Raw genomic sequence first — 24,595 nt, 5'->3', positions numbered from 1 at the left:
GACACATTTTTCCGTCTGTCTAACTGGTCATTATCCAGGAATAATGTGCAACTATGCGGCACAGTGGAAGTCATTTGGGAGCCGATATAGGAGCTGTATTATTCACTTTTCTGTGAGCGAGGGTTCATAAGGCATGAGTGCTGCACGATAAAATTCTGCTCTGAGAGTGTATGGACCCAAATGGGGCCGAACGGGCCCATTTGGGTCCATACACCAAAGTTCACCACTTCTGTGAACAAGGGTTCATAAGGCTCAAATGTTTTACTTAAGTAAAAGTTTCAATACTGCAATGTATAAATACTCTGTTACAAGTAAAAGTCAGATATTCAAAATTTACTTGAGTAAAAGTCCAAAAGTGTTGGCATCAAAATACACTTAAAGTACTGAAAGTAATAGTACTCATTATGTACAAAGTCCCATTTCACAAGTTTCCAAATGTTTAAAATCCTTTGAAAATAGCCGATCCACAAGCTCACAACGCGTCGCTTTGTGACCAAAGTATAGGTCTGAAGTGGTGTATGTTTTTTTTTTATAATATTCGAAATCTACAAAGTAACTTATATCTAAGGTTTTCAGATAATTTTAATGGAGTAAAAGTATAATATTTTTCTCTGAGATGTAGTGGAGTAGAAGTAAAAGTACTGAAAATAGGAAATACTCCAGCAAAGCAAAAATGCCTCAAAATTGTACTTAAGTACAGCACTTGAGTACATGTACTTACAGTAGTTACTTTCCACCAATGGAGTGCTGCACAAAAAAAGTTTACTCTGAGAGTGTATGGACCAAGACAAATACTCTTTTACAAGTAAAAGTCCTGCATTCAGAATTTTACCTGAGTAAAAGTACAAAGGTATTGGCATAATAAGATACGTACAGTACCAAACATAAATGTGTTCATTATCCTGAATGGCCCATTTCACAATCATATTATTGGATTGTAATTAGTAACGCATTAATGTGTTAATCACTTTAATGTTGCAGCTGGTATAGGTAATAATGATTTTAATTACGTTATGTGCTGCTGGGTAGCTTAACTTATAATAATACATAGTCCTTTATCAGTTAACAGTTATCTGCTACGTATCTAGTGACTCAAAGCTGTCAAATAACTGTTGTGGAGTTCAGAACAATATTTGCCTCTGAGATGTATTGGAGTAGAAGAATTTGGAAAAAAATGAAATGAAATAGAAATAAATACTCAAGTGAAGTAGAAGTACAGTACCTCAATCTTTTACTTAACTAGGTAAACCCCAATGTACTTCACTGCATTCAAATAGCAAAAAGAAATAGCTATTCTACAGTACAGAGGCTGTACTGCAAACCAAGGCATCACAATGTGAGCTTGTTGATCTGCTATTTTTGCTATTTTTATTTTTTTTAAACATGGTATGCTTCCAGGGCTTCTTCCAGCCAATAGCATTCATTTCTGTTCGTTTTTCGGGACCGGAAGTTCCAAGATGGTGGATTTGAATTCACTGAAACAGTGGCTTAAAAGTAGGTCTGTATGAAACCAATGGGTGCCGTCACCGTTCCCTTCATCCATATTTTGTTCAGTCTATGGTACTTGAGTACTACATTCCAACAGGGATGAAGTCAATAAAATGACACAAAAAAACAAGATGGCAGGCAAACATGAGCAGATTCTACCATTTATTACACATATTACATTCTTAAATAAAAATGCTCCACTTAAACAGTTCTTGCATAGATATCTTACAATACCAATTTAAAAAAGGAATTATGAAACAGACCAGTAACAAAAATAAATTTTTCTTCTTCCTTAATAAAGAACATTACCGTACTAACATCATATAATACAAATCATATTTTTAAACACTTTGTACAGCAAAAGATAGGAAGGTCAAAGAAAGAGAGAGAGAGAACCCGAAAATAAAAAAGCTCAACTTAAAAAAGTGACCGTGATGATTGCGGTTGGTCGGGTGGGGGGGGGGTACAGAAAGTGAGGGTGGGCTAAAAGCCTGACTTGTACTTAGTTGCTTGCGGGTGTTGCACACAACTAAGTATAAATTAGGCCAAATATGGAAACATGAGTTGAACATGACTTTTTGTTTCTGTGAGATTGCACCTACCAGAGGTATTATGAGAAAGGGAAATGGAATGGTAACAGGGTTTTGCCTCCTATCATAATTCGATGATCGCGTTGGCGATCCCCTCAAAAGTTGTGGCTCGAATTGTAGTGCACGCAGGAGAAAGCTACTGTACATGAAACAAGGTGCGAAATATATTGTTCTTTTTTTCTTTTCTTTTTCCTTTTTTTGGGACCACTAGTGCACAAAGTGGAGTGTAATGCGAGCGTAAGGGTTTTAAATTGTCCAAAGTTTAACTGGCAGAAATGGAAACACCTGCAGTTTTATGGGGGCAAGTCAAGTTCGAAAATAACAAAACAAAAACAAACGAAGCTGGGACAAGTTGGCGCTGCAGTAGATGGAGCCGTAGCTGTCATAATGTGTAACACTATATTCACTTCCCATTGGCAGAGTTTTGATTGATGACTGCAAGGGCATGAAACCCCAGGCTGATTTTGCAGTTTGTTTTCCAGTTCAGGTTAAAAACTACAGCAGATTAAAAACATGGCAGACTAATAAGTAACACAGCTGCACCAAACACATTAATAATGAGTGTGTTGTGTCCAGAGCCAAAAGCGTGATAGACAATAATGACACACCTAAAAACTAACACACCCATTAATAACTTGATTAGCTGCAGCTGTGGTGCTTACATCAGTGGTTCTCAACTTTTTCACATCAAGGACCCCCAAAATGATGGGTGGGCTGCGAATGCATAAGATATTATAGCTTTAGAGTTGTCCTGGATGCTGCCATCTGATCAGGACACACCGTTAACCAATGGAATGTCTAAAAAAAAACTTGACGCCCGGCACTTCCATTTCACAATATCTCAGAGCAATATACTATTAGAGTGTAAATCCCAATGGTTGTACTGTATATCTGTGATCTGTGAGGATGTTTGCCCCCAAAGTCTTGTACTGTAATAGTTGGATATAGTGGGGATAAAGTGGGATGATGAGGAGTGACATATAGACATGGAGAGAGATAATGTGAATCTCATACTGACACATCAAGCATGGACAAACACAGACACGGAGAGACTCACTCCAGGATGCTACCGATACCAAGTAATCCAAAGCCGAACCAGGACATGATTGAATGCGATCTTGCTAAGCGGTGATATCTTCGCACCCAAAACAAATCGACGCAAACGCATTTGTCATCACTTTGGAGGTTCAGTCAAGATAAATCAAAACAAATTGATCCGAAAAAAGACCTAAATATCTTGATTCTCGGTGAGCAAGAACAGCATCCTGGAAGTGTAACACAAATGTTCAGTGGATATCTGACGGAGTGTTCCAACAGGCTATGCTAGCGGTGTGTGCACGTGGCGAGTGCGTTGGCTAAATATGTGTGTGTGTAGTGAAATGTTTTGAGAGAACAAAAGCAGATTATCAGGAAACATCGGAAAGTCAAAAGAGTTTCTGGGGCTGGAGACGCTGGGCTGAGGACAGCGCCGATGTTTCATCTCCACCCCAAACTGTTCCCGTTTCGTTCTGTACGTTACGTACAAGGTTTTCGTCGACGTACAGTTAGCTATGTACAAAGCTGCCAGAAGTAACAATGCTACCTCAGAGTGATATATGGTGGAAACCTGAGGAAACTGAAGTTTGGACCTCTGAAGAAATGTCAGCAGTCCAAGGAGGGTGGCGTGGTATAGGGGCCGACGACGTGGTCATTGGCGCTTTCGTCTCACAGTGAGGCGTGCTATCCTCGTGCTACTGTACTGCCCATCTAATACAGCGTTCCTCGACATTTTAAATTTCAACGAGCCCCAAGTTTGATGCATCAGGGCACGGAGCCCCCGTTTGATAGCATTTTTTTGGACCCCAATCTACACTGTAAAATTGTGTTTATTTAACTGAGAGTGTACAAATTACACGCTCAAAGTTACATACCCATAAAGGTCCCATTTGGACCCCTGGCGGGTGGTCCCCGGATCCGATGTTGAGAAACAGTGGTCTAATCGACGCAAACATCAAAACGGTTTGCATTAGATGGTAGCAGTTAGCAGTGGAAAGGCCTCAAAATCCTTGGTTCTTACATCTTCCTGGGTTTCCTTTCCACGGTGGTCAACAGTTAAACATACCTATAACCTCTGACTTTTAAAAAATATGAGACTTCACTGTAGTATCTGCACTGTGCTAAGAGGCTAACCTAAACTAAAGCTACTTCAGTCCCTGGTAAGCTGCCAGCCCCGTGGTAAAACCGGGCACTCAAAAAAAAAAGAAAAAAGACTGTGTTATTTTACACTGGTGAGCAACAACGAAGTTTGGCTGCAGTAGCTAGGCCAACGATTGCAATGTTATCAAGTGTTAAGGTTGGGCTAGGGGGCAAGAACGCAATAAAGGTTTAATGGGGCGCGCGGTTATAAAACAATTCCCTCTCCACGCCTTCTAATCCATCACTCCTTTTTCCGCCTCTCCGCCACTCGTTTCTCTCTCGGTCTCGTTCGCAGGAGTTTAACTTGCAAATCGGCAAATCTTTGGGCAAAGTGTATATAAGTGTGCATTCAGCGCTCCTGCAGTTGATTGTGCATGGACAACTGCTGCGGGACACGGAGAGTATAGGAGAGAGGAATGGAGCGAGGGATGAACGAGGGATGGAACGCGGGATGAATGGAGAGCTGAAGAGTGGCACTTTGACTGTGCGGGGGGGGTGGCGGAACGGGGCAGGGCTAGAAAAGCTATACACAGCTATACCCGTAAAACCCGAAGAGTTCATTTAACCACTTAAACCTCATACATTGTTGAGCGGAGTCCCTCAGGGCTCTATACTAGTGACTTTTATGTTTTCGCCTCTACATAACATATCGTCGCTGAAAGAGCCGTAAGAGTTTTCACCAGAATTCAGATGTTGGTTTTAATTAACCGTGTGAGCCCTAGCGTCCCGATATTTGGTGTATAGCGGGGCGGAAAAAAGAGGGGACCAGGTGTAGACCCCTGGGGGACCCCGATCAACAAAGTATTATAGAGTTTAAGTGGTTTAAAGAAAACTACAGATTTGTACAGTATAGGGTATTTTCTTTCCAGATGAATGAAATTCATTGTCTAGTAATTTATGAGAGAAAATAGAAGGGGTCATTTCATTATTTGGAATATCCACTCGCATATTATTTTCATTCTTTCATCCTCCAAAAATATGTCTCAGTTTTTTTGTCTTCTTTTTTTTTTCTTTCTTTACAAATAATAAATATATATGCATCTTCTTTCCTTGGACTTTTCGTTCTGCTAATGGCCTGTTCAGTTTGTTCTGTCACAGAGTTGCCCACCGGGACGAGAAGAACCGCTGGAACCATTTTGGCTCTGGGTCCCTTGTTCTTGTGGGTTTTTTCCCCCCTTCCAGACTGCTAAGTTTCGCTGTCACCCATGGCTATCTAATTAATGGCAACGCGACCGAAGAGTCTGGGGCCCAATACGGACAAGCCCTGGGGCCGGTGAGACCGGTGAGACGACAGAGGACCCGGGGCACCTCCATGACAGCTAACGTGTGAAAAAAGGGGACGGTGGAGTAAAATGACGTGCGATCTGTCAGCGGGTCTGTTTAGAAGAGGTGTTACTGTGGGCTATAGCTATAGCTACGCGGAACGCTAGCTTTGGCTATCCATTTCTCAGCGGTTTCTTTATAGCAGGGGTTCTCAAACATTTTCAGGTCAAGGACACCGAAAATAGCCGATCAACAAGCTTATCGTCTATTTTCAAATAGATAAACAAACTGTTCCTCATTTTGCTGGGGACCCCCTGCAACCCACTCAAGGACCCCTGGGAGTCCCGAGACCACACTTTGCGAACCATTGCTTTAGAAGACGTGATAGTGTCGGCTAGCTACATGGAGCGCTAGCTTTGGCTATCTATTTCACACAGGTAGCATGAAGCTAATGCAGCGAATTGACTTTTCATTTAACCACTTTTAACTTAGCATCCCTAAAAATAGGGCTTAAGTGGTTAAATAAAATAATCTGATGTACCCATGTCTGTCATAAATGAGAATGTGAATAAACAAACGCTTTGTTTGTATTCACCTTTTGAAGGGTGTGTGTGTGTGTGTGTGTGTGTGTGTGTGTGTGTGTGTGTGTGTGTGTGTGTGTGTGTGTGTGTGTGTGTGCGTGCGCGTGTGTGTGCGTGCGTGCGTGCGCATGGCACATGAGTTCATGTCTGATATGAATCCTGCCCCCAGAATGGATGGAGTGAGTGTCAAGTCAAAGTCAAAACCAAACCTAATGAATCCAAAATGTACAGCACAAAAGATGAGACCGTCAGTCATACAGTACTACTATCACCCACACGGCACACAATCCAAAAAACACTTCCAAGCTGTTTTCATGTTCAGCCGGTACCTCCCAAAACGTGCATCAAGGTGGGACACGCACGCACGCACGCACACGCACACACACGCACACACACACACACACACACACACACACACATACATACACACATGCGCACGCCATCAAAAAACCTCCCAAAAGTGCCTTGAACGCCTCCCTTCATGATTGTACTTCCTTGTAGTGAGGAGCTGACTTCACACACACACCCTTGTATATCTTAACTTTGGGCATGACTTAGTTTGCATCATCCGAGTCAAACTGAAAAATAACACAACTACACAGTAAAGTCTACAGTGTTCACTTAAAGCTGCAATCCATAAAAAAATGTTGTGTCTGTGTGGATAAAACATTATTTTAACCAATCTGTTTGATAGAGCAGTGGTTCTCAGACGGTGTTTGGGAACCTTGGGATTTTATGACAACCACACATTATTATTGTAATACGACTATCCAAAATGTTCTGATTGATTGTTTATTTTTGTATTAGCTATATCAGTACTGGCATCGTCATTTCTTTTTTCAATATATCCTCTGGCAAAATGGTCTTTCTGTATTAGCTGAGCAGTACAAAAGTTGGTGCTTACGCAGCGGGACCCGGGTTCGAAGCCATGGGTATAAGACATAACAGTTACAGACTGCAGCTTTAACTCTGAAAAAAAAAGAAAGAAAATAAGAAAAAGAATAGAAACAGTCCCAAGAGGGCTTTCAGAGTTGAATAAACACTGGATTTATCCTGTGTATATAATACAGCTTCTGGGAGAAATAAATATAATGGTGAACCGAAAGAAGAGACAGAGGAACATTGGATTCGTCTTAATCTCTGGTTTGTTTCACGCTGTATTTAGCAGAGAGAGCGAGAGAGAGAGGTTTAGTGTTTGTAGAAGAGAGAAAGCTGCCTCCAGATGTTCATAGTATAAGCCTGGTTGTGGAAGACGGTCTCCTGCAGATATTCTGCTGACCACGGAGACCCTGCCCGGGGATAAAGGGCCACTTCCATGCTGTAGGATTATTATTTTTTTCTGTATCGATTGTTCTGAGCACCGTAGACACATCCCCCCTGAGGGTGGGATTGGGGGGTTGGGGTTGAGGTTGGGGTTGGGGGGCTCTGTTCATCAAACAGAAGCGGGCACGGCCAACTGGCATGAACATTCACCTCTTAAACCCTATTCTTAGTTGACCAGATTCCCAAGGGCTCCCTCTATACCCGCTTTTTGCTCTACACTAAATATCTTCAACGAAAACAGCCGACCTTCAACCTGGAACCTGGTACCAGCTTGTAGCTCAGCTATTTTCGCCGAATATTAACCCAGAGAATAGGCTCTGTGCATAACTGTCGTCTTGGGTTTCCAGAAGGCGGGAATACCCGTTTCATGCTCCAGGTTCATTTTCCCCCATACCTTCGTTTGATATAGGGCTCGGTAGCAATCAATCAAAAGAGCCCATGAAATTCAGTCAATCAAATGAAGCTCTGTGGAAAAACAGGAACAGCAAATGGGTATGTCGGCCTGCTGTAAACCCGGGGATGCAGGGAATGCACACAGCCTATAATAATATGGTTGCTAGGGTTCAAGAGGCTGAAGTCCCTGTGTCTTCATACCCAGCTTTACACCAACCACTAGTGAGAATGCTAGCGGGTGTGTGGTGGTGGCTACAGGAGGTGGATAGATGGATGGATGGCTGGGTGGGTGGGTGCACCGTTGATGGCAACATATTCTCACCCTCAAGCCATACTATAGTGAACGGCATGGGACAAACACCTGACCAAACGGCAAAGTTTGACGTCCACCTCAATTTATGTTCCGATAACTCCCGCCCCACACTTGAATGCAGCAGTCATCGTCAAACCGAAGACGTAGAGAGGGTGATGACTCCGCTTAAAACCCAGTTGAAACAGAGCCGTCTGAAGCGGACTTGAACCACGAGAGGCACAGACGAGCAAGCCGCAGGCCTCTCAAAGTTTGGCATGCCTCTCGTGGCTTCCGTCCGCTTCAGCCAACTCAGCGTTGTTCGCGTTGCGTACCGCTAGGGACAGAATCGTAAATCATCGCCCCCGGTCAGCATGCGACGACGGGGGTATAGCCCCGAAACCAAAAAATGCCATATGGTCAAATCCGTCCCCAGTCGTCAACCATTTTGATGACACCAGTGTGAGAATGCGTCATTGTTGATGATGGTGTGGTTTGGTTTGGTTTGGTTTGGTGGTGAAGCCCTGATTGCAAAGCTGTGTTTTTCCTGCAGTTGATTGCAACCATACAGCAAGGCCTCGTGGACGCGTGCGTTCGATTGTTTATTGAACTCGGATGGAGCTCGTTTCTCACTTCAAAGTGTTCTGTTCTGTTCGTTTCGTTTCGCTCTCCAGCCGTGAGCGAAGATAGGTGGTTTTATTTGTCTTTCTTCCCTACTAAACAACAGCTAAAATCCTACTGGAAAAAAAGATTTGGGAGCAGAAGAAATAACTCTGGGAAGTGTGTGTGTGTGTGTGTGTGTGTGTGTGTGTGTGTGTGTGTGTGTGTGTGTGTGTGTGTGTGTGTGTGTGTGTGTGTGTGTGTGTGTGTGTGTGTGTGTGTGTGTGTGTGTGTGTGTGATAGATGCCGCCATGCAGTGATTTGTTTCCCCAACTGTTCATTAACTTGATAATTATTTTCCTACGATTTTTTTTTTTTTGTTATTTTTTTTTGTTTTGTCTTATCTCAGAAAAGCCATGAGCAAAGAAACCGGTGTGTGCGTGCATATGCCAATGTGTGCTTGCGTGTGCGTGCATATGCGCCTGTGTGTGTGTGTGTGTGTGTGTGTGGGAGCGTAGGTGAATGCTTGTGTGTGTGTGTGTGTGTGTGTGTGTGTGTGTGTGTGTGTGTGTGTGTGTGTGTGTGTGTGTGTGTGTGTGTGTGTGTGTGTGTGTGTGTGTGTGTGTGTGTGTGTGTGTGTGTGAATGCATGAGTATGCAATTGAGTGCTTAAGAGTGAGACAGCATTGTTTTTGTGTATTATCTCTTTTTAGTCTTTTTATGATGATTTTTTTTTGTCCTTTGCATTGTTTTTTTAAAGTATTTTAAGTCTGTAGAGTAAAAAAGAAAACACAGATAAACATTGAAAAAGTCAGTGCAGACCATGGATTACGAAACAGGCAAGTTCGATCGGGACTGAAGCTGACCGTTCTGTCCATTCGGGTTGGCGTCTACAAGTCCAGGGGTTTTTCCAGTCCAGCCAATAAACTCCATTGTTTTTCCAATTTGGGGGAGGGGGGGGGGGTTCTAGTTACACTTCCCTTTCATGCTCCTCCCGCTGCTCACCCCCCCGCCCCCCCCCCCCCAATACCCCCACCTGAGGGGGGGGAGTGGGGGGGAGTGGGGAGTGGATGTCAGGACATCCACAGACCCCCCACTATCCTGGGTGAACAGAATGCGTTCCAGAATCAACACAAAGTCAAATAACCAGGTTCCAGTTTTCTTTTTTTTTCTCCCACCAGCTCTTTGGCATGGCTGGCTGGCTGGCTGGTTGGTTGGCTTCGGTAGGGCCACTGAGGATCATGCCAAGGGCTTTGTGTGTGTGTGTGTGTGTGTGTGTGTGTGTGTGTGTGTCTGCCTGCCTGCCTGCGTGGGTGTGTGGGTGTGCGTACTTGTATTACCATACTTGTGAGGGCCAAATGTTCCAACAAGTAGAGTAGAATTTGAGAAATAGACATTGTGTGACTGTATCAGATTTTTTTGCGTTGAACTTGAATATAGATATAAAAGATTCAGGTTGGGTTTAGGATTAGGCATTTAGAGGTCAAGTTTAGGTAACTCTAACCCCAACAGTAGGGGTGTGCCGATATATCGTCCCGCGATATATCGCGATACGTTTTCGCGACGATTTTTTTTTTTTTTTTTTTTTTTACAATCATAATAATCAGGCATGCAAACGGCCCCGAAGTGAAAAGAGTGACAACATGTTTTTTTTTCGGGTCAGGTGTCATACTATTTGGATTCAAAACGGCTATTGTAGCTGAAAAGCTACAAGTTTGCATGTCTGAATAATGCAAAAACAGAATTATTTGTTTGCATTTTCTTTTTTTCTCCTCCATATATTTTCATAATAAAAAAAGTGCGTATCGTATCGTATCGAAATCGTATCGAAGTTGTGAGCCAAATATCGTATCGTATCGTTTCGTGAAATTAGTGTATCGGCACACCCCTACCCAACAGGGTTAGAGTTATGGCAATTTAGATGTAGTTATATACATTAAAGACATAAATAAAGACGCGTTGTGAGTTTTTTTTTTGCTATTGCATCCTCAAATTGCGATGGCCTCACAGGTATGGTAATACTGTGTGTGTGTGTGTGTGTGTGTGTGTGTGTGTGTGTGTGTGTGTGTGTGTGTGTGTGTGTGTGTGTGTGTGTGTGTGTGTGTGTGTGTGTGTGTGTGTGTGTGTAGTTTTTCAGCTGGATTTGGATCGCATGGCAGAAGGAGCAGAATGAAAAACAGAAGGCCCTTTTCTCTCTCTCCCCTTTCATTTCAGGCCAACAATACAAATCCTTTTTTTTTCTCTCTCTCTCGCAGAGTTTCATATGATTTCCTAGGCTTTTTCAAATGTGTTTTGTTTTGCTTGTTTGTTTTTCCATCATCTGCAGATAGTGACTGCAGTGCAAGGCCTGTGCCAGCAGGGGTTGAATCCTGTTGTTTCCCGTTTTCTTTTTCTTTTTTTTCTCCCCAGTGTCTATTTGTCGAAAGCATCGGGTTTTGAGCTCCTTTTTCTTCCAAATTGTCATTCATGTGAATCTTTTAAGACATTTTCATCAAAGAGAAGAAAGAACAATCTGTCATTCTTAACGATAATTATAGCAATTATTTGTCTTTTCTGTAGAAAAGAAAACAAAGGCAAGAAAGTGTCGCTGCGCATTTCAATTTTTTTCTTACGCCGTCGCGTGGCCCGTGGAGGTGGCAGGCGTTTTTCCTTTTTAAGTGAAGGTGAGAGATACAAGCATCCTGCCCGAGGACAGGGCTGAGAGCTGCGTCCCCCGGCTGTCACCGCGCCACGCTGGGGCCGTCCGAACGGCACGCTGGGGCCGTCCAAAAAAACGGGACGCACGCTGATCCCGGGGCGGTTAGGACAGCAGCCATCTTGGAGGTCATTCCTACAGTCTCTCTCCAGCAGATTTTGGCATCGTTGTTTTCACACAGATTTCTGAGGTTGACATAATCATTATTTTTGTTGTTAGTTCAACAGTGGCAGGTGGTGGTTTGTTTGCGTTGCGTTGCGTTCTCGTGACAAACAACAGAAAACCGGTTAAATGATCTCGCTTCCAAACACAGAGTCGCCATTTCCTCGAAAAAGCGCTGATATTTGGATACTGAAGCTGAGCAGGTCTTGTGATCGAAGCCATCCGTTCTCTCCCCATGTTGGTTTAATGGTTAAAAAAAAACAACCAAAATGTTCATGTACAGAGAGACAGACAAACAACGGTTAAGTATATTGGTTTGGCAGTGTCCAAAGCCCTATGTTGGGTCTAACTGTGACGATGACGCAATCAAAGAAGAGATTAATAACAAATACGATTTTTTTTCTACTGTAAAGTTGTGAGTTGTGGTAATCTGAAAATAAAAACAACATCTAGCGCGCTCCTCTCCACTTTCACTGCATCTCCTTCCCCGAAGCGTCCCCTCTCCGTCCCCTCGCTGTTGGCGGCGTTATAGGTGGTCCGTCTCCTAACGGATAATTGGTGGAGGTGGTCCGGTTCGGAGGGCGGTGTTTGTGGACGGGTTCGAGACCGGGGCAGAGACCGGTGGCGTGTGGTCGTTCAGTGGTTCTGTCCCCTCTCTCTCTCCTGCTTCTCTCTCTCTCTCTCTCTCTCTCTTTCTCTCTCCCTCTCTCCGGCGCCCTCTCCTTCGCCTCCTCGGCTCCTCTTCAGATGTGCCTCTTCATGTGCAGAGCCAAGTGGTCCGACCTGGAGAAACACCTGCAGAGAGACACACAGAGCAACACAAGTTTAATAATAGGACCAGTACGTACATAACTACTATATACCAATGTATATAGCAGGGGTCTTCAACAGGGGGTCCGGGACCCCTAGGGGGTCCTCAGAGTTACTACAGGGGGTCCGCCAAATCTTTGTGTGATAAATATATTTTTTAGCTTAACGACTTGAACCCTAGCATCCCCTTTTCTGAGGAGAACGTTGAGTCTCCTTTGTGTCTCCACACGCTGCGAGGCGTTGAGAGCTTGTAGAACTGCTATTTTTGGCAAAGAGGCTATAGGTGTAGAGGGAAAAAAGAGCAGACCAAGTAAAAAAAAAACATTAATCTGAAACACAATTTTATACAATATAGAGTAGGGGGTCCCTGCTTTATCTCTCTCTCAGCTAGGGGGTCCTTGGCCTGAAAAGGTTGAAGACCCCTGGTGTGTGCGTGCATATGCCAATGAAAACATTTATGAAACCCACAGACAGAGGGTTTGACCAGCGGACCGGTGGGCAGCGGTTCCGGTTGGAGACACAGAGGAGACTCTTTGTGTCTCCTACCGGAACCGCTGCCGGTCATCAAATTATTGGCTTAGTAATGCGACAAAAACAAAAAAACATATCCATGAATTCAAGTCTCCATGGGGTGACTAATTGAAATCGGAAATACCCTTTAAAATTGTGCTCAAGTACTTGAGTAAATGTACTTTACTTTCCACCACGGACAGACAGACATGCAGGGAAAACGTCCAACGTGGCAACAATTCAAGACCACCCTGCCACGACTGTGTGATGTAGACCCTCAACGAGGTAAAATAGCACGGTAGAAAAGTGCAAGAGCTCATTAGCTATTCACCATCTGGAGACGTGACAGCATGTGAGAGAGAGAGTAGCCCGTGGCCGTTTCCCTGCCGCCTCAATCCATTCAACTCCGCCCCGGTCGCGGCGGCTACTGCCACCGATAACGTAAGCCAGACATAAAGCCTGGGCACCGGGCCCATCGTCACGAACGTGTGATCTACGACGGCTGCCAGGAGAAGACTAGCTTTATTTTCATTACGGCACCGCGAGGAGGATTATTGCATTTAAAAGCTGAACGGCCCGCAATAAAAATGAATCAAGAAACGATGTGAATACAGGGGGGGATGCCGAACAACAAAATAAAAAAAAACGTGGGTGAGTATGAAATGGGGAATAAAAAATTTAATTTGCCAGAGGCTCGATTCATTATTAATTGGGTCCAGGAGAGAGCTGTGCGTGTGTGTGTGTGTGTGTGTGTGTCTCTCCCTCCACAGAGGAGACAGACCGCTGTTGTAAGCGGTGTGATGAAGGCAGACAGCGGCAGAAGGAATAAACAGCTCTGCGAGACACAAGCAGAGTGATGAGTTAGTCATGTGATCTGTTTTATGTGTCTCAGACACTTTTGTTTGCTTTGCTTCCCTGCTTGCCGCCATGTCCTGCCGGCAAGCTAGCTAGCTAGCTAGCGCTCCACTCTCCAATGCGCACTCTGTCCGTCGCTCCAGAGCAGGGGTCTCTAACAGGGGGTCCTCAGAGGTACTACAGGGGGACCGCCACATTTTTGTGTGATATGATTTTTTTTTACATTAACCACTAGAACCCTAGCATCCCTATTCTGAGGGGAACATCAGCCAAAAATAGCAGATCTACAAGCCCACAACGCCTCGTACTGCGAGGCGTTGTGAGCTTGTAGATCGGCTATTTTTTGGCAAAGAGGTATAGGTGTAGAGAGGAAAAAAGAGCAGACCAAGTAAAAAAAAAAAGTTTGATCTGAAACACAATTTCATACAATATAGAGGGGGTCCCTGCTTCATCTCTCTCTCAGCTAGGGGGTCCTTGGCCAGAAAAACGTTGAAGACCCCTGCTCTAAAGGGATTGATAAACTTAGTTGTGCGCGGTGTCGCGCAGTGGAAAAACAGGTCACGGTAAAGCAGCGCGATGCATTGTGAGCGTGTCGATTGATCGATCTCCTGTTTTCAGTGTGCAAACCAGCTAGGGTGGACAACCACCTGCAATTCAAATAATTGGCCAGGTCTCCCTTATTTCTAAGAAAAACAATGGACGCCCAGCAAAAAATCCCTGTTGTTTCCCCGTGTCCCCTAGGGTAGGTACCCTCACAAAAACATGCAGTAATCCTGGTCTCTATACTGCCTCCCCCTGGTCAGCAGGGGCGCCTGATGGAGGGGAAAGGAACTGGTTGGAATAACTTGTTCCTTCCACGCGCTAGGTCTAAACAGGGAAACTCCCCCCTGTCAGGTGATAAGAACCGGTTTGCTAGCTCTCATGCATTGAAGGAGGCATGAGCTCGGCTCTAGACTCTCCCTAGGCTGGCAGAGGGAGTGTAGTGCCCAGGATTACTTAGACAATTGGCACTGGGTGAAAAAATGGGTTACAAAAAACGTGGGATCAAAAATTAAGTAAAACAAATATAAAATAAAATATAAAATTTTACTGTATATATGTATTATATTACAACCTGTATTATAGTATATGTATATGAGCTGTTTGATGTGTGTCATTGATGGATTCCCATAAACAAGGAACAAAGTGTGTCCCGAATCAGTTTAATAAGTCTTTTAGTTTCAAAATAATGGACGATTCCCTATTTCAAGGGACGGTTGGCAACCCCAACACCGGCACGCACCTAACTATGTATTCAGCTTTCCATGTGCTACGTGCTCAGACCGATTGGTGTGTGTGTGTGTGTGTGTGTGTGTGTGTGTGTGTGTGTGTGTGTGTGTGTGTGTGTGTGTGTGTGTGTGTGTGTGTGTGTGTGTGTGTGTGCGTGTGTCAGGGGACGGTGTAGGGCCGGACAGATGGCCCTGCGAGTCAGCGTGTCACCGTCAGGGGCCTCGCCACACCAGCTGGCACACTCCTGACACCCCCACCCCACCAAACACACCCCTCACACACACACACACACCCTCTCCCTCCCTCCCTCCCATCCATCCATCCATCCATCCATCCATCCATCCTCCTCTCCTCTCCTTTTTTTTACTTGACTAAAAGTATCAACACCAACCGAAATACTCTGTGTTAGTAAGTAAAAGTCCTGTAATTCACACATAGACTTGAGTATAGGTATAGAAGTATTGGCATGCACATACTCTTACAGCACCAACATGAACGTTCTTTCACAATTGGTAGAAGATCTCCAAGCCCACAGCTTGTGGATCAGCTATTTTCTAATAGCCAAAGTATAAAATAGCGCTTAAGTATTAATCATGAATATCTGCTAAAGCTGTCACACACTTGTATTGGAGTAAAATAGTTGCCTCTGAGATGTAATGGAGTAGAAGTATAAAGTATAAAGCATTGGTTCTCAAACCACTTTATCCATGTATATGTTGGCTATTCAAAAATAGCAGATCTACAAGCTTACATAAATATTTTCAGATGGGGGTCAAAATACATATCAATTTGGGGGTCCTAGACATGAAAAAGTTTGAGAACCAAAGTTATAAAGTATTCAGAAATGTAAATACTCAAGTTAAATAAATGTAGTGTACCCCACCCCCCTGTCCTCTTGCCTCCTCAGGTCTTGTTGCCTTGATCTCCCTCGCTTCCTTTCTGCTTTGACCCCCACATCAGCCCCCCTCCTCTCTCTCTCTCTCTCTCTCTCTCTCCAATCTAACCAATCTACAAGGTCACAACGCGTTGACATCATGTGAGCTTGTCATAGAGTTAAAAATAATAGAGAGGGCACCCGAAATCCCCTCCCATCCACTTGCATTGAGTTGCTCACCCAGCGCATGAAGTGAATTCACCCCTTCTTCCGGGTTGGAAAGTGTGATGGGCGTAGCCTATTTGGGGCCACTGTGATACTTGATTCTGTGACGCGTTTTACGTCACAGAGGTGCACGGCCCTGTGCGCAAGCTTGTGCGCAAGCTCGTGAGTCGAGCCCATTGGTCGAAACCGTTTTCGCTCGTACATTGTGCAGTGGCCCTGTCCGTTTAAGCTGCAGTACCTATGAATGGCCAGCATGTCCAATGCGTTTCAATGCAACCACTGGGTTCTGGGGGCTTGGAGCTTGTACTGTAGATCTGCTATTTTCACTATTTCCAAATCAGCTTGAAAGTGCATGTGAAAGTGGTTTAGTGTGAACAAGAGCTTGTGACTAATAACCACAGTGGATCCATTGGAACACAGGTCGTTTTTTCTTTTTTCATTTCCTGAAAAGTAACAGTTTTAGACATACAAGGTTTCCACCCGACAGTGACGATATGTGTGTGTGTGTGTGTGTGTGTGTGTGTGTGTGTGTGTGTGTGTGTGTGTGTGTGTGTGTGTGTGTGTGTGTGTGTGTGTGTGTGTGTGTGTGTGTGTGTGTGTGTGTGTGTGTGTGTGTTTGAGGGTTAAGTGTGTGAGCACAGCCTCGCAATCTGTTCAACCAGGAGACAGTAAACCACTCCAGACAGTTGCGATGGGCCTTTTATCACATGGAATGTAATGACTCACTTACAGTTGGGACTCGAGGCGTACACACACACACACACACACACACACACACACACACACACACACACACACACACACACACACACACACACACACACACACACACACACACACACACACACACACACACACACACACACACACACACACAGAAAGATGCTGAGGATAGAGCTCTTTTTGATGATGACACAGAGGAGTCCATGAAGCTTCACTGCTGCTGCCCCTCTTCTTTCTTTCTGACTTTCCATATCTCTTCCATCCTCCCATTTCTTTCTTTCTTTCTTTCTTTCTTTCTTTCTTTCTTTCTTTCTTTCTTTCTTTCTTTCGTTCGATCTTTGAGAGTACTCTGTCTAATGCTGTTCTCTCATTAGCACACAAATTTACAGCAGCTGGATTTGTGTGCACACATGCATTCATGGCTGTATCCATGTGTGCGTGTGTGCGTGCGTGCGTGCGTGCGTGCGAGTATGTGTGTGTATATGCCAGTACTGTACATGGTTAATGCGGTCCCACCTCTCAGCAAGGATTAGAAGCATCCTACAGTGTTCTGAAGGGCTTTGCTTTACAACTCCAGCTACAGCGCCCCCACAACACCCAATTACACCGCCCCTGGGGCGTGTGTGCGTGTGTGTGTGTGTGTGTGCGTGTGTGTGTGTGGGTGGGTGTGGGTCACACACAAACACACACACACACACACACACACACACACACACACACACACACACACACACACACACACACACACACACACAACTAGTATTACCACAAACGTGTATTGCTATACTTGCGAGGACATCACCATTTTAGAACAGTAATTGTATGAATGACATTTTCTTGTTCGGTATTTGTAACTCTGACCCAAAAGCTGAAATGAGCAGATCTACAATGCTCACATTGTGAGCAAGCGCTGCAACGTGTTGTGAGCATTGTAGATTTTCAGTGCACGACACCGAACTCCAAACCGATCTAATATCCTGAATCCCCAACCTGAATCTTTTCCTGATTGGAAGCTTAACTCAGTGAGGACTGGGAAAATGTCTCAAATTCTACTACACTTGTGGGGACATTTGGCTCTCACAAGTATAGTAATACAAGATCACACACACACATACACACACGCATGCACACACACATACAGTCCACAAGACCTTCAGGCAGTGTGAAAGTGGAGCTGGCATCTGGTGCCAGTCCATTAGATGGTACCGCTCTGCCAGCACCCGATACAGGGAGAAAAAGGGTCTGTGGTCGCCAATAGCCGGGGTCCATTTGGTAAGTAGTTTCCCTGTGAGGGACATTAAGCACACACAGACACACGCGCGCGCACACACGCACGCACGCACGCACGCGCGCGCGCACACACGAACACACAATATCCCCTACCTGCCGTCATTGTGCCTCTATAGTGCATTTCTTTCCAGAAGGCCATAGGCTACTGACTTGGATAAAGTGAGAATTTAGTTTACAGCTGTACTGTATGTGTCAATATGGTTTACTCTGAGGTTACAACACATTCTCACACATAGGCGTCAGTTATTGCCGCTCTGTCATTTTCGCTCCCTAATGCTAATACCATAGGACTACAAAAACTAAATGCACATATTGGCGCTTCAAATACTACTACTTCAAATACTCAAATACTACTCCAAATACTACTCCACACAGTGTTTGTGAGGTTAGGGTTAAGGATTAGGTTTAGGTATATTTTTGTCAACATGCGACGTCACCATGGCGTCCCGTCATGTCAAAACTTGACGTTTCAGGGCTACTGGCAGAGCGGTAAAATGTGACGCCCTGGGAGTGAGAACGGGTTGGAGGTTACAATGAAAAGAAAGATTATGTTATAAAATATGACTCAAGATAGACTTATTTGAGTATTTGAATCAATGGAATGCAGTCATTCGCTCAAATGGTAAATATTAATTGCCAATAGTTAATTGAGTTAAATAAACAAAAGACATGCCTTGAAATCCATTAACGTTGCTGCCTAGTATATATATTTTTTAAATGGGGGGGGGGTCATTTTGTTCGCCAAGGGCCGGATTGAGATGGTCCACGGGTTTCTGCCCAACAGCGACGAAACAAAGCATTGAATTGAACACTTCTGATGAGCAAACGGTTATTGATCAACAGCCTTCCATCAGCTCTCCACTGTACTCTACACATAATCCAAATAACTGACACTGATAAATCCACGCTTCATTTGGGAAAATCTGCTGTGTGTGTGTGTGTGTGTGTGTGTGTGTGTGTGTGTGTGTGTGTGTGTGTGTGTGTGTGTGTGTGTGTGTGTGTGTGTGTGTGTGTGTGTGTGGTGAGAGTCACAACAGGAGGGATTGTTCGTGGTTCCATCTGGAGCGAAGTAAGTCACGGCGCCAGGGTAGTGATTGATTGTTGTGTTTGAGTGTATGTCAGAGTCAGTGTGTGTGTGTGTGTGTGTGTGTGTGTGTGTTTGCTAGCGCGATGGGGCATATTTGCATACATGTGGCAGTCGCAGTGACAAGCTGTCAGGTGACAATGGACTGGAAGCCCCCCAATACACACACACACACACACACACACACACACACACACACACACACACACACACACAGAAACACGCACTCACACGCGCACATTTTTGTATCCCTCAAATTATGTTCTGATTACTACCGGGTTCTGATTACCGGTATGCAGTGTTTATTCCTTACCATTACAGTGTGTGTGTGTGTGTGTGTGTGTGTGTGTGTGTGTGTGTGTGTGTGTGTGTGTGTGTGTGTGTGTGTGTGTGTGTGTGTGTGTGTGTGTGCGTGCGTGCGTGCGTGCGTGCGTGCGTGCGTGCGTGCGTGTGTTTGTGTGAGCATACTCACTCGTGTTTGTCATACGTCTAGTTGGTGTGTATGTCAGGTAACTTTGCCCCTTTTCCTTCTGTTATGCAGATCTCAGTGTACAGTAGGCACTACACTCTCACTAACTGTGTGTGTTTGTGCACACATTGCGTGTAACACTAACTACTTGAACCCCAACACCCCCATATTCTGGGAGGAACATCCACCGAAAATAGCCGATCTACAAGCTTGTGAAGAGATTTGGTGTAGCAGGAAACAAGTGCAGACCAAAGCAATTCTTATAATTTTTAAATAAGTTTAATCCTGTCTGTACCATTGAGCTATATTATATCGGTATGGGCCGGATGGAAACGAGGAGTACAATGGCATTCAGGCACAGACGGGGTAAACCACTTGAACCCCATATTCTGGGGGGAACATTGGCCAAAAACATGATCTACAAGCTCACAATGTGTCGCATATTGCGACGCATTGTGAGCTTGTAGATCGCCACATTTTTGGTGAAGAGATTTGGTGTAAACGGGTTAGAGTTGTAACTCAAGTCTTCAGGGGTTTAAGTGATTAAAACAATAAACAATACGGAATATTAGGGAACACATCTGTGGCTTTGGGGGTCAAGCACTGGAATTGTTTAAATGTTTACATGTATGGAGATGTACAGGCCTTATAACACAGAACTCTGTCATATATACCCAAAAGACAGAATCGATAAAAGTAATATATTATATCTGCTGCTGCTTGTCTCTACTTGCACAAGAGATTGACATTCTGCCTCATTTATTTCTACTGTGACCATGCACCTTATTTGACATTGTGTCTTGTTATCTGCTTTGTTTCTATAAAAAAAATGTGCAAGCCCACAACAGGAGGATCTCAGTTCAGAGGGGGACGCAACATTAGGTTCAACTTTATTTTCATGTGTACAACAAATCAAATGAAATACTCTGATTCTCTCTGCCTTAACACAAAGGACACCCGAAACCTACTGTACAAAGGCTATGTACACATTACACATGTGTGCACACACTTTATACGAAGCAAGGAACTCCGGGTGTACAGTACATGAAACTTTAAGCAATTGCGGTGTTGCCAACACAGGGCTATAGATGTCTTTCTTGTTTTCGTTAAGTGTAAGCCTTCTGGATTTGTTCATTTTGTACATCTCTCGAACCCGCTCTTGGCATAGTAATGCGTTTGACTATAAACCATACTATAACCCAGAGGCCAATGTTTTAACGGCTTATAGATCGGTTATTTTCTTCAAAAACATTTAGAGTACTGTGCACTAGCTGTGGTTAAAAAGACAGTATTTTGGTTTGGACTTGAGGTTGGTCTGCCTGGATGGGTTGTTTGAGACAAAAAAAATAAGACTATCACACCTGCAGTGTGCTGAAGCTCACACTATCTGCTGAAGCTCACACTATCTGCTTTTACCACCACGACCTTTAGCCACAATCCACTTCAGTCTATTCAGCAGGAAAACACGCTGCCCTGCTCACAACTGTAATACTTCAGTGTTTGGCATATAGTGTGTGTTTGAGCGTGCGTGCGTGCGTATGTGCGTGCGTGCGTATGTGCGTGTGTGTAAGCGCCAGTGGTGGAAAAAGTACTCAGATATTTTGCATAAGTAAAAGTAGCAATACCACACTATAAAAATACTCTGTTACACGTAAAAGGCCTGTGTTCAAAATGCTACTTGAGCAAAAGTACAAAAGTATTGGTATCAAAAAGTAAAAGTACTAAAATGTTTGAAAATAGCAGATCTACAAGCTCACAACGCATCGTAGATCGGCTATTTTCAAATAGCCTAGATATAACATAGAGCTAAAGTGGTTAATGTATGTTTTATAATGTAATAATTTATATCTGCAAAGTAACTAGTAACGTAAAGTTTTCAAATAATTTTAGTGGGGTAAAAGTACAATATTTGCCTCTGAGATGTAGTTGAGTAGAAGTAAAAGTACTGAAAAACTGGAAATACTCCAGTAAATTAAAAGTACCTCAAAATTGTACTTAAGTACAGTACTTGATTACATGTACTTAGTTACTTTACACCACTGTGTGTGTGTGTGTGTGTGTGTGTGTGTGTGTGTGTGTGTGTGTGTGTAAGCGCATGCCAGTATGCAGCGACGGCGCAGTATGAATGCATGTGTGATGAATAGGACAGGAATGTAAATGAGCCTCAAGCAGAGGCAGCCCATGATGAGCGGCTGGCTGCATGGCGGCGGTGCCGGGCTGCAGAGCCAGCACCATGACAACACATGTCGGGCTGTCTGAGCCACGACGACGCGTCGTCATCAATGCTGCTGCAGCTGGCGGTGGAAGACTACAGTATATGTACACGTACAGTGGATCGCATGGATTAAGGCAAAAATTGAATCTTGCGACGGAAAAAAAATCTCTAGGACAAGTACAAGAACAATATCAGCCACCATAAAGAAAATAATAAAATGTAAAGAATAGAGGAAATATCAAAAAGCCCCTAACGCAGGGGTCTTCAACATTTTTTAAGGCTGAGGACCCCTTAGCTGAGATTGCATTGTATACAATTATTTTGCAGATTAGTCTTTTTCACTAATCGTTTCATTGACTAGCATCAGTGTTGGGTAAATTAATGTTTGTTTCTTTGTTCGTTTATTTAAGACATTTAACCACTTGAACCCTCTGTAGTTAGTAAACTTGACCTTTGATCTGCTCCTTTTCCCCACTAAGACCGGAACTTCTTCGCCGAAAGTATTTTCCGGCTAATATTCCTCGGAGCAGGGATGCTAGGGATCAAGTGGTTCTTGTAAAAAAAAAAGAAGTTCCTTTCACACAAAGATTTGGCGGCAAAGTAACACTAGTAACACTGCAGGACCCCCTAGGGGATTTTAAGTTTTAAATCACGAGCGGCACACGGGTGTCAGGTGAGTAAATACGGCCCATGGAAGCATCAGCGCTGGGCTGGGTGTTACCACTCTCTCTCCACAGGAAAACAATTACACCAGCAGCACCACTGTTCATCATGTGTCACCTGCTTCACTGTTGGTACTGCTGGGCCACTGGGATTCCTGTGTGTCCCTCTGTGTGTCCCTCTGTGTGTGTGTGTGTGTGTGTGTGTGTGTGTGTGTGTGTGTGTGTGTGTGTGTGTGTGTGTGTGTGCGTGTGCGCGTGTGCATGTTTGTGTGTGTCCTATACCTGTCGCAGTGGTTACACTTGAAGGGCTTGGCACCGGTGTGTTTGCGGTAGTGTCGCGTCAACTCGTCACTCCGGGCAAAGCGCCACTCACAGCCCTCCCACGAACACTTGTACGGCTTCTCACCTGAGAGAGAGAGAGGGAGAGAGAGTTTTAACATTCAGAGATTAACATTCACATATTATATTGACATTTCAACATTTCCATCTTTCTCATTCTTTATGTAACGCACGCACACACGCACACACACACAAAGCCATGCTGTCTCTGTCTCTCTGTCACACACACACACACACACACAAGAAACACACGAGCGCGCGCACGCACACACACACACACACACAAACACACACACGAGCGTGCGCGCAAACACACACACACACGCGCACACACCTTAGGGGCCAGCCAGACCTTATCCTAATACGACAGTCATTTCAATGAGCCAATCGAGTCAATTAGCTCGGTCTAAATGAAGTCTTTCAGCATGGCTGCATGTTAATTCATAATCCGCCCCTCCCCCCCTCCCAAATCTGCCTGAAAATGAGACTGGTTTTCTCCCTCTGGTACCCGGCAGAACCCCCGCCCCCCTCTCCTCCCCCCTCCCATCTCCCCCCTCCCTCTCCCCCGGACCCCCTGAGGTGGGATCTGAAATGTAAATGAAGTTTCATCTTCACTTTAGCAGATGGGAGGAGAGATGTACCATTGTTCCCAGGCTGTAGCAGGCTGCAGTTATCCCTACATGATAAAAAGCCTTCCGGCTGGGGGTGTGTGTGTGTGTGTGTGTGTGTGTGTGTGTGTGTGTGTGTGTGTGTGTGTGTGTGTGTGTGTGTGTGTGTGTGTGTGTGTGTGTGTGCGTGTGCGTGTGCGTGTGCCGATTTAAGGTTTAAGGATTTGTCTTTGGGAAGGGTGTGTGTCAAGTGTGTGACCCACCATCCGTATGCCCTTTGGGTTTTTGGGGAACACCCCTGTCTACGGATGGGATATGCTTGTGTGTGTGTGTGTGTGTGTGTGTGTGTGTGTGTGTGCATACCTACTGTGGCAGCCAGTAGATACAGCAGAACTCGGGGGTGGTAGATATAATTGGGGTCTTAATGAGTCTTAATGGGGAGTAATATGGCTGCATAGAGTTGGCCAGATGTCCCGTTCTCCCCCTTATCACAGCAGCCACCAATCTTTCTTAAGCACGCACCCACGCACACCATGCATGCACGCCACACCACGCCGCACCATGCCATGCCACGCCACGCACGCACAGACAAGTCACACTTCCCAAAGTAAAGTGTAGCAGTAGTGAATTCTAAAGGCCTCTATTTTTAATGCATCTGAGAAGAACTGGCCGCTCCAGAATATAATGTTAACAGACAGTGCACATTACGAGTGTGTGCGTGCGTGCATGCGTGCGTGCGATGTTTACACAAATCGGAAGCTCTTTACTGACTTCAATAACAGCAGCAAAAATATGCTAATTTCCTCAAAACACAACAGACATTCTCCTCAGCTTGTCTGTCTGTGTGTGCGCTCTTGCACAGAGAGAGACAGAGACACAGACACAGACACACAGAGACAGAGACAGAGACAGAGACACAGACACAGACACACAGACACACAGACACACAGAGACAGAGACACAGACACACAGAGACAGAGACAGAGACACAGAGACACAGAGACACAGACACACAGACACAGACACACAGAGACAGAGACAGATACAGACACACAGACACACAGACACAGACACAGACACAGACACACAGACACAGACACACAG

The 24,595-nt window shown here is 44.6% G+C and overlaps 1 protein-coding gene across 2 annotated transcripts in view; it reads right to left on the bottom strand.

The window, feature by feature from the left end:
• Positions 1-1,688: 1,688 nt before the first annotated feature.
• LOC311065225 (Krueppel-like factor 7) overlaps positions 1,689-24,595 on the bottom strand; it is an 88,789-nt gene continuing 65,882 nt past the window's right edge. The window contains exons 3-5 of one of the 2 annotated variants that reach the window (XR_014602805.1): positions 22,827-22,950; positions 10,588-12,353; positions 1,689-10,200 (exon numbers count right to left, since the gene is read on the bottom strand). Coding sequence is in view for 1 of the 2 variants with exons in the window: in XM_084085453.1 (XP_083941579.1) it covers positions 12,302-12,353; positions 22,827-22,950 (176 nt within the window). In the remaining variant the exon portion in view is untranslated. Of the gene's footprint in view, positions 12,354-22,826; positions 22,951-24,595 lie in introns of both variants that reach the window. The other variant, XM_084085453.1, reaches the window with a different exon arrangement.

Source organism: Gymnoscopelus microlampas (genome assembly GCF_963454915.1).
Source record: "Gymnoscopelus microlampas genome assembly, chromosome: 17".
NCBI lineage: Eukaryota > Metazoa > Chordata > Actinopteri > Myctophiformes > Myctophidae > Gymnoscopelus > Gymnoscopelus microlampas.
Note: the sequence above shows the minus strand (reverse complement) of the source record. Positions and strands in the feature narration are given on the sequence as shown.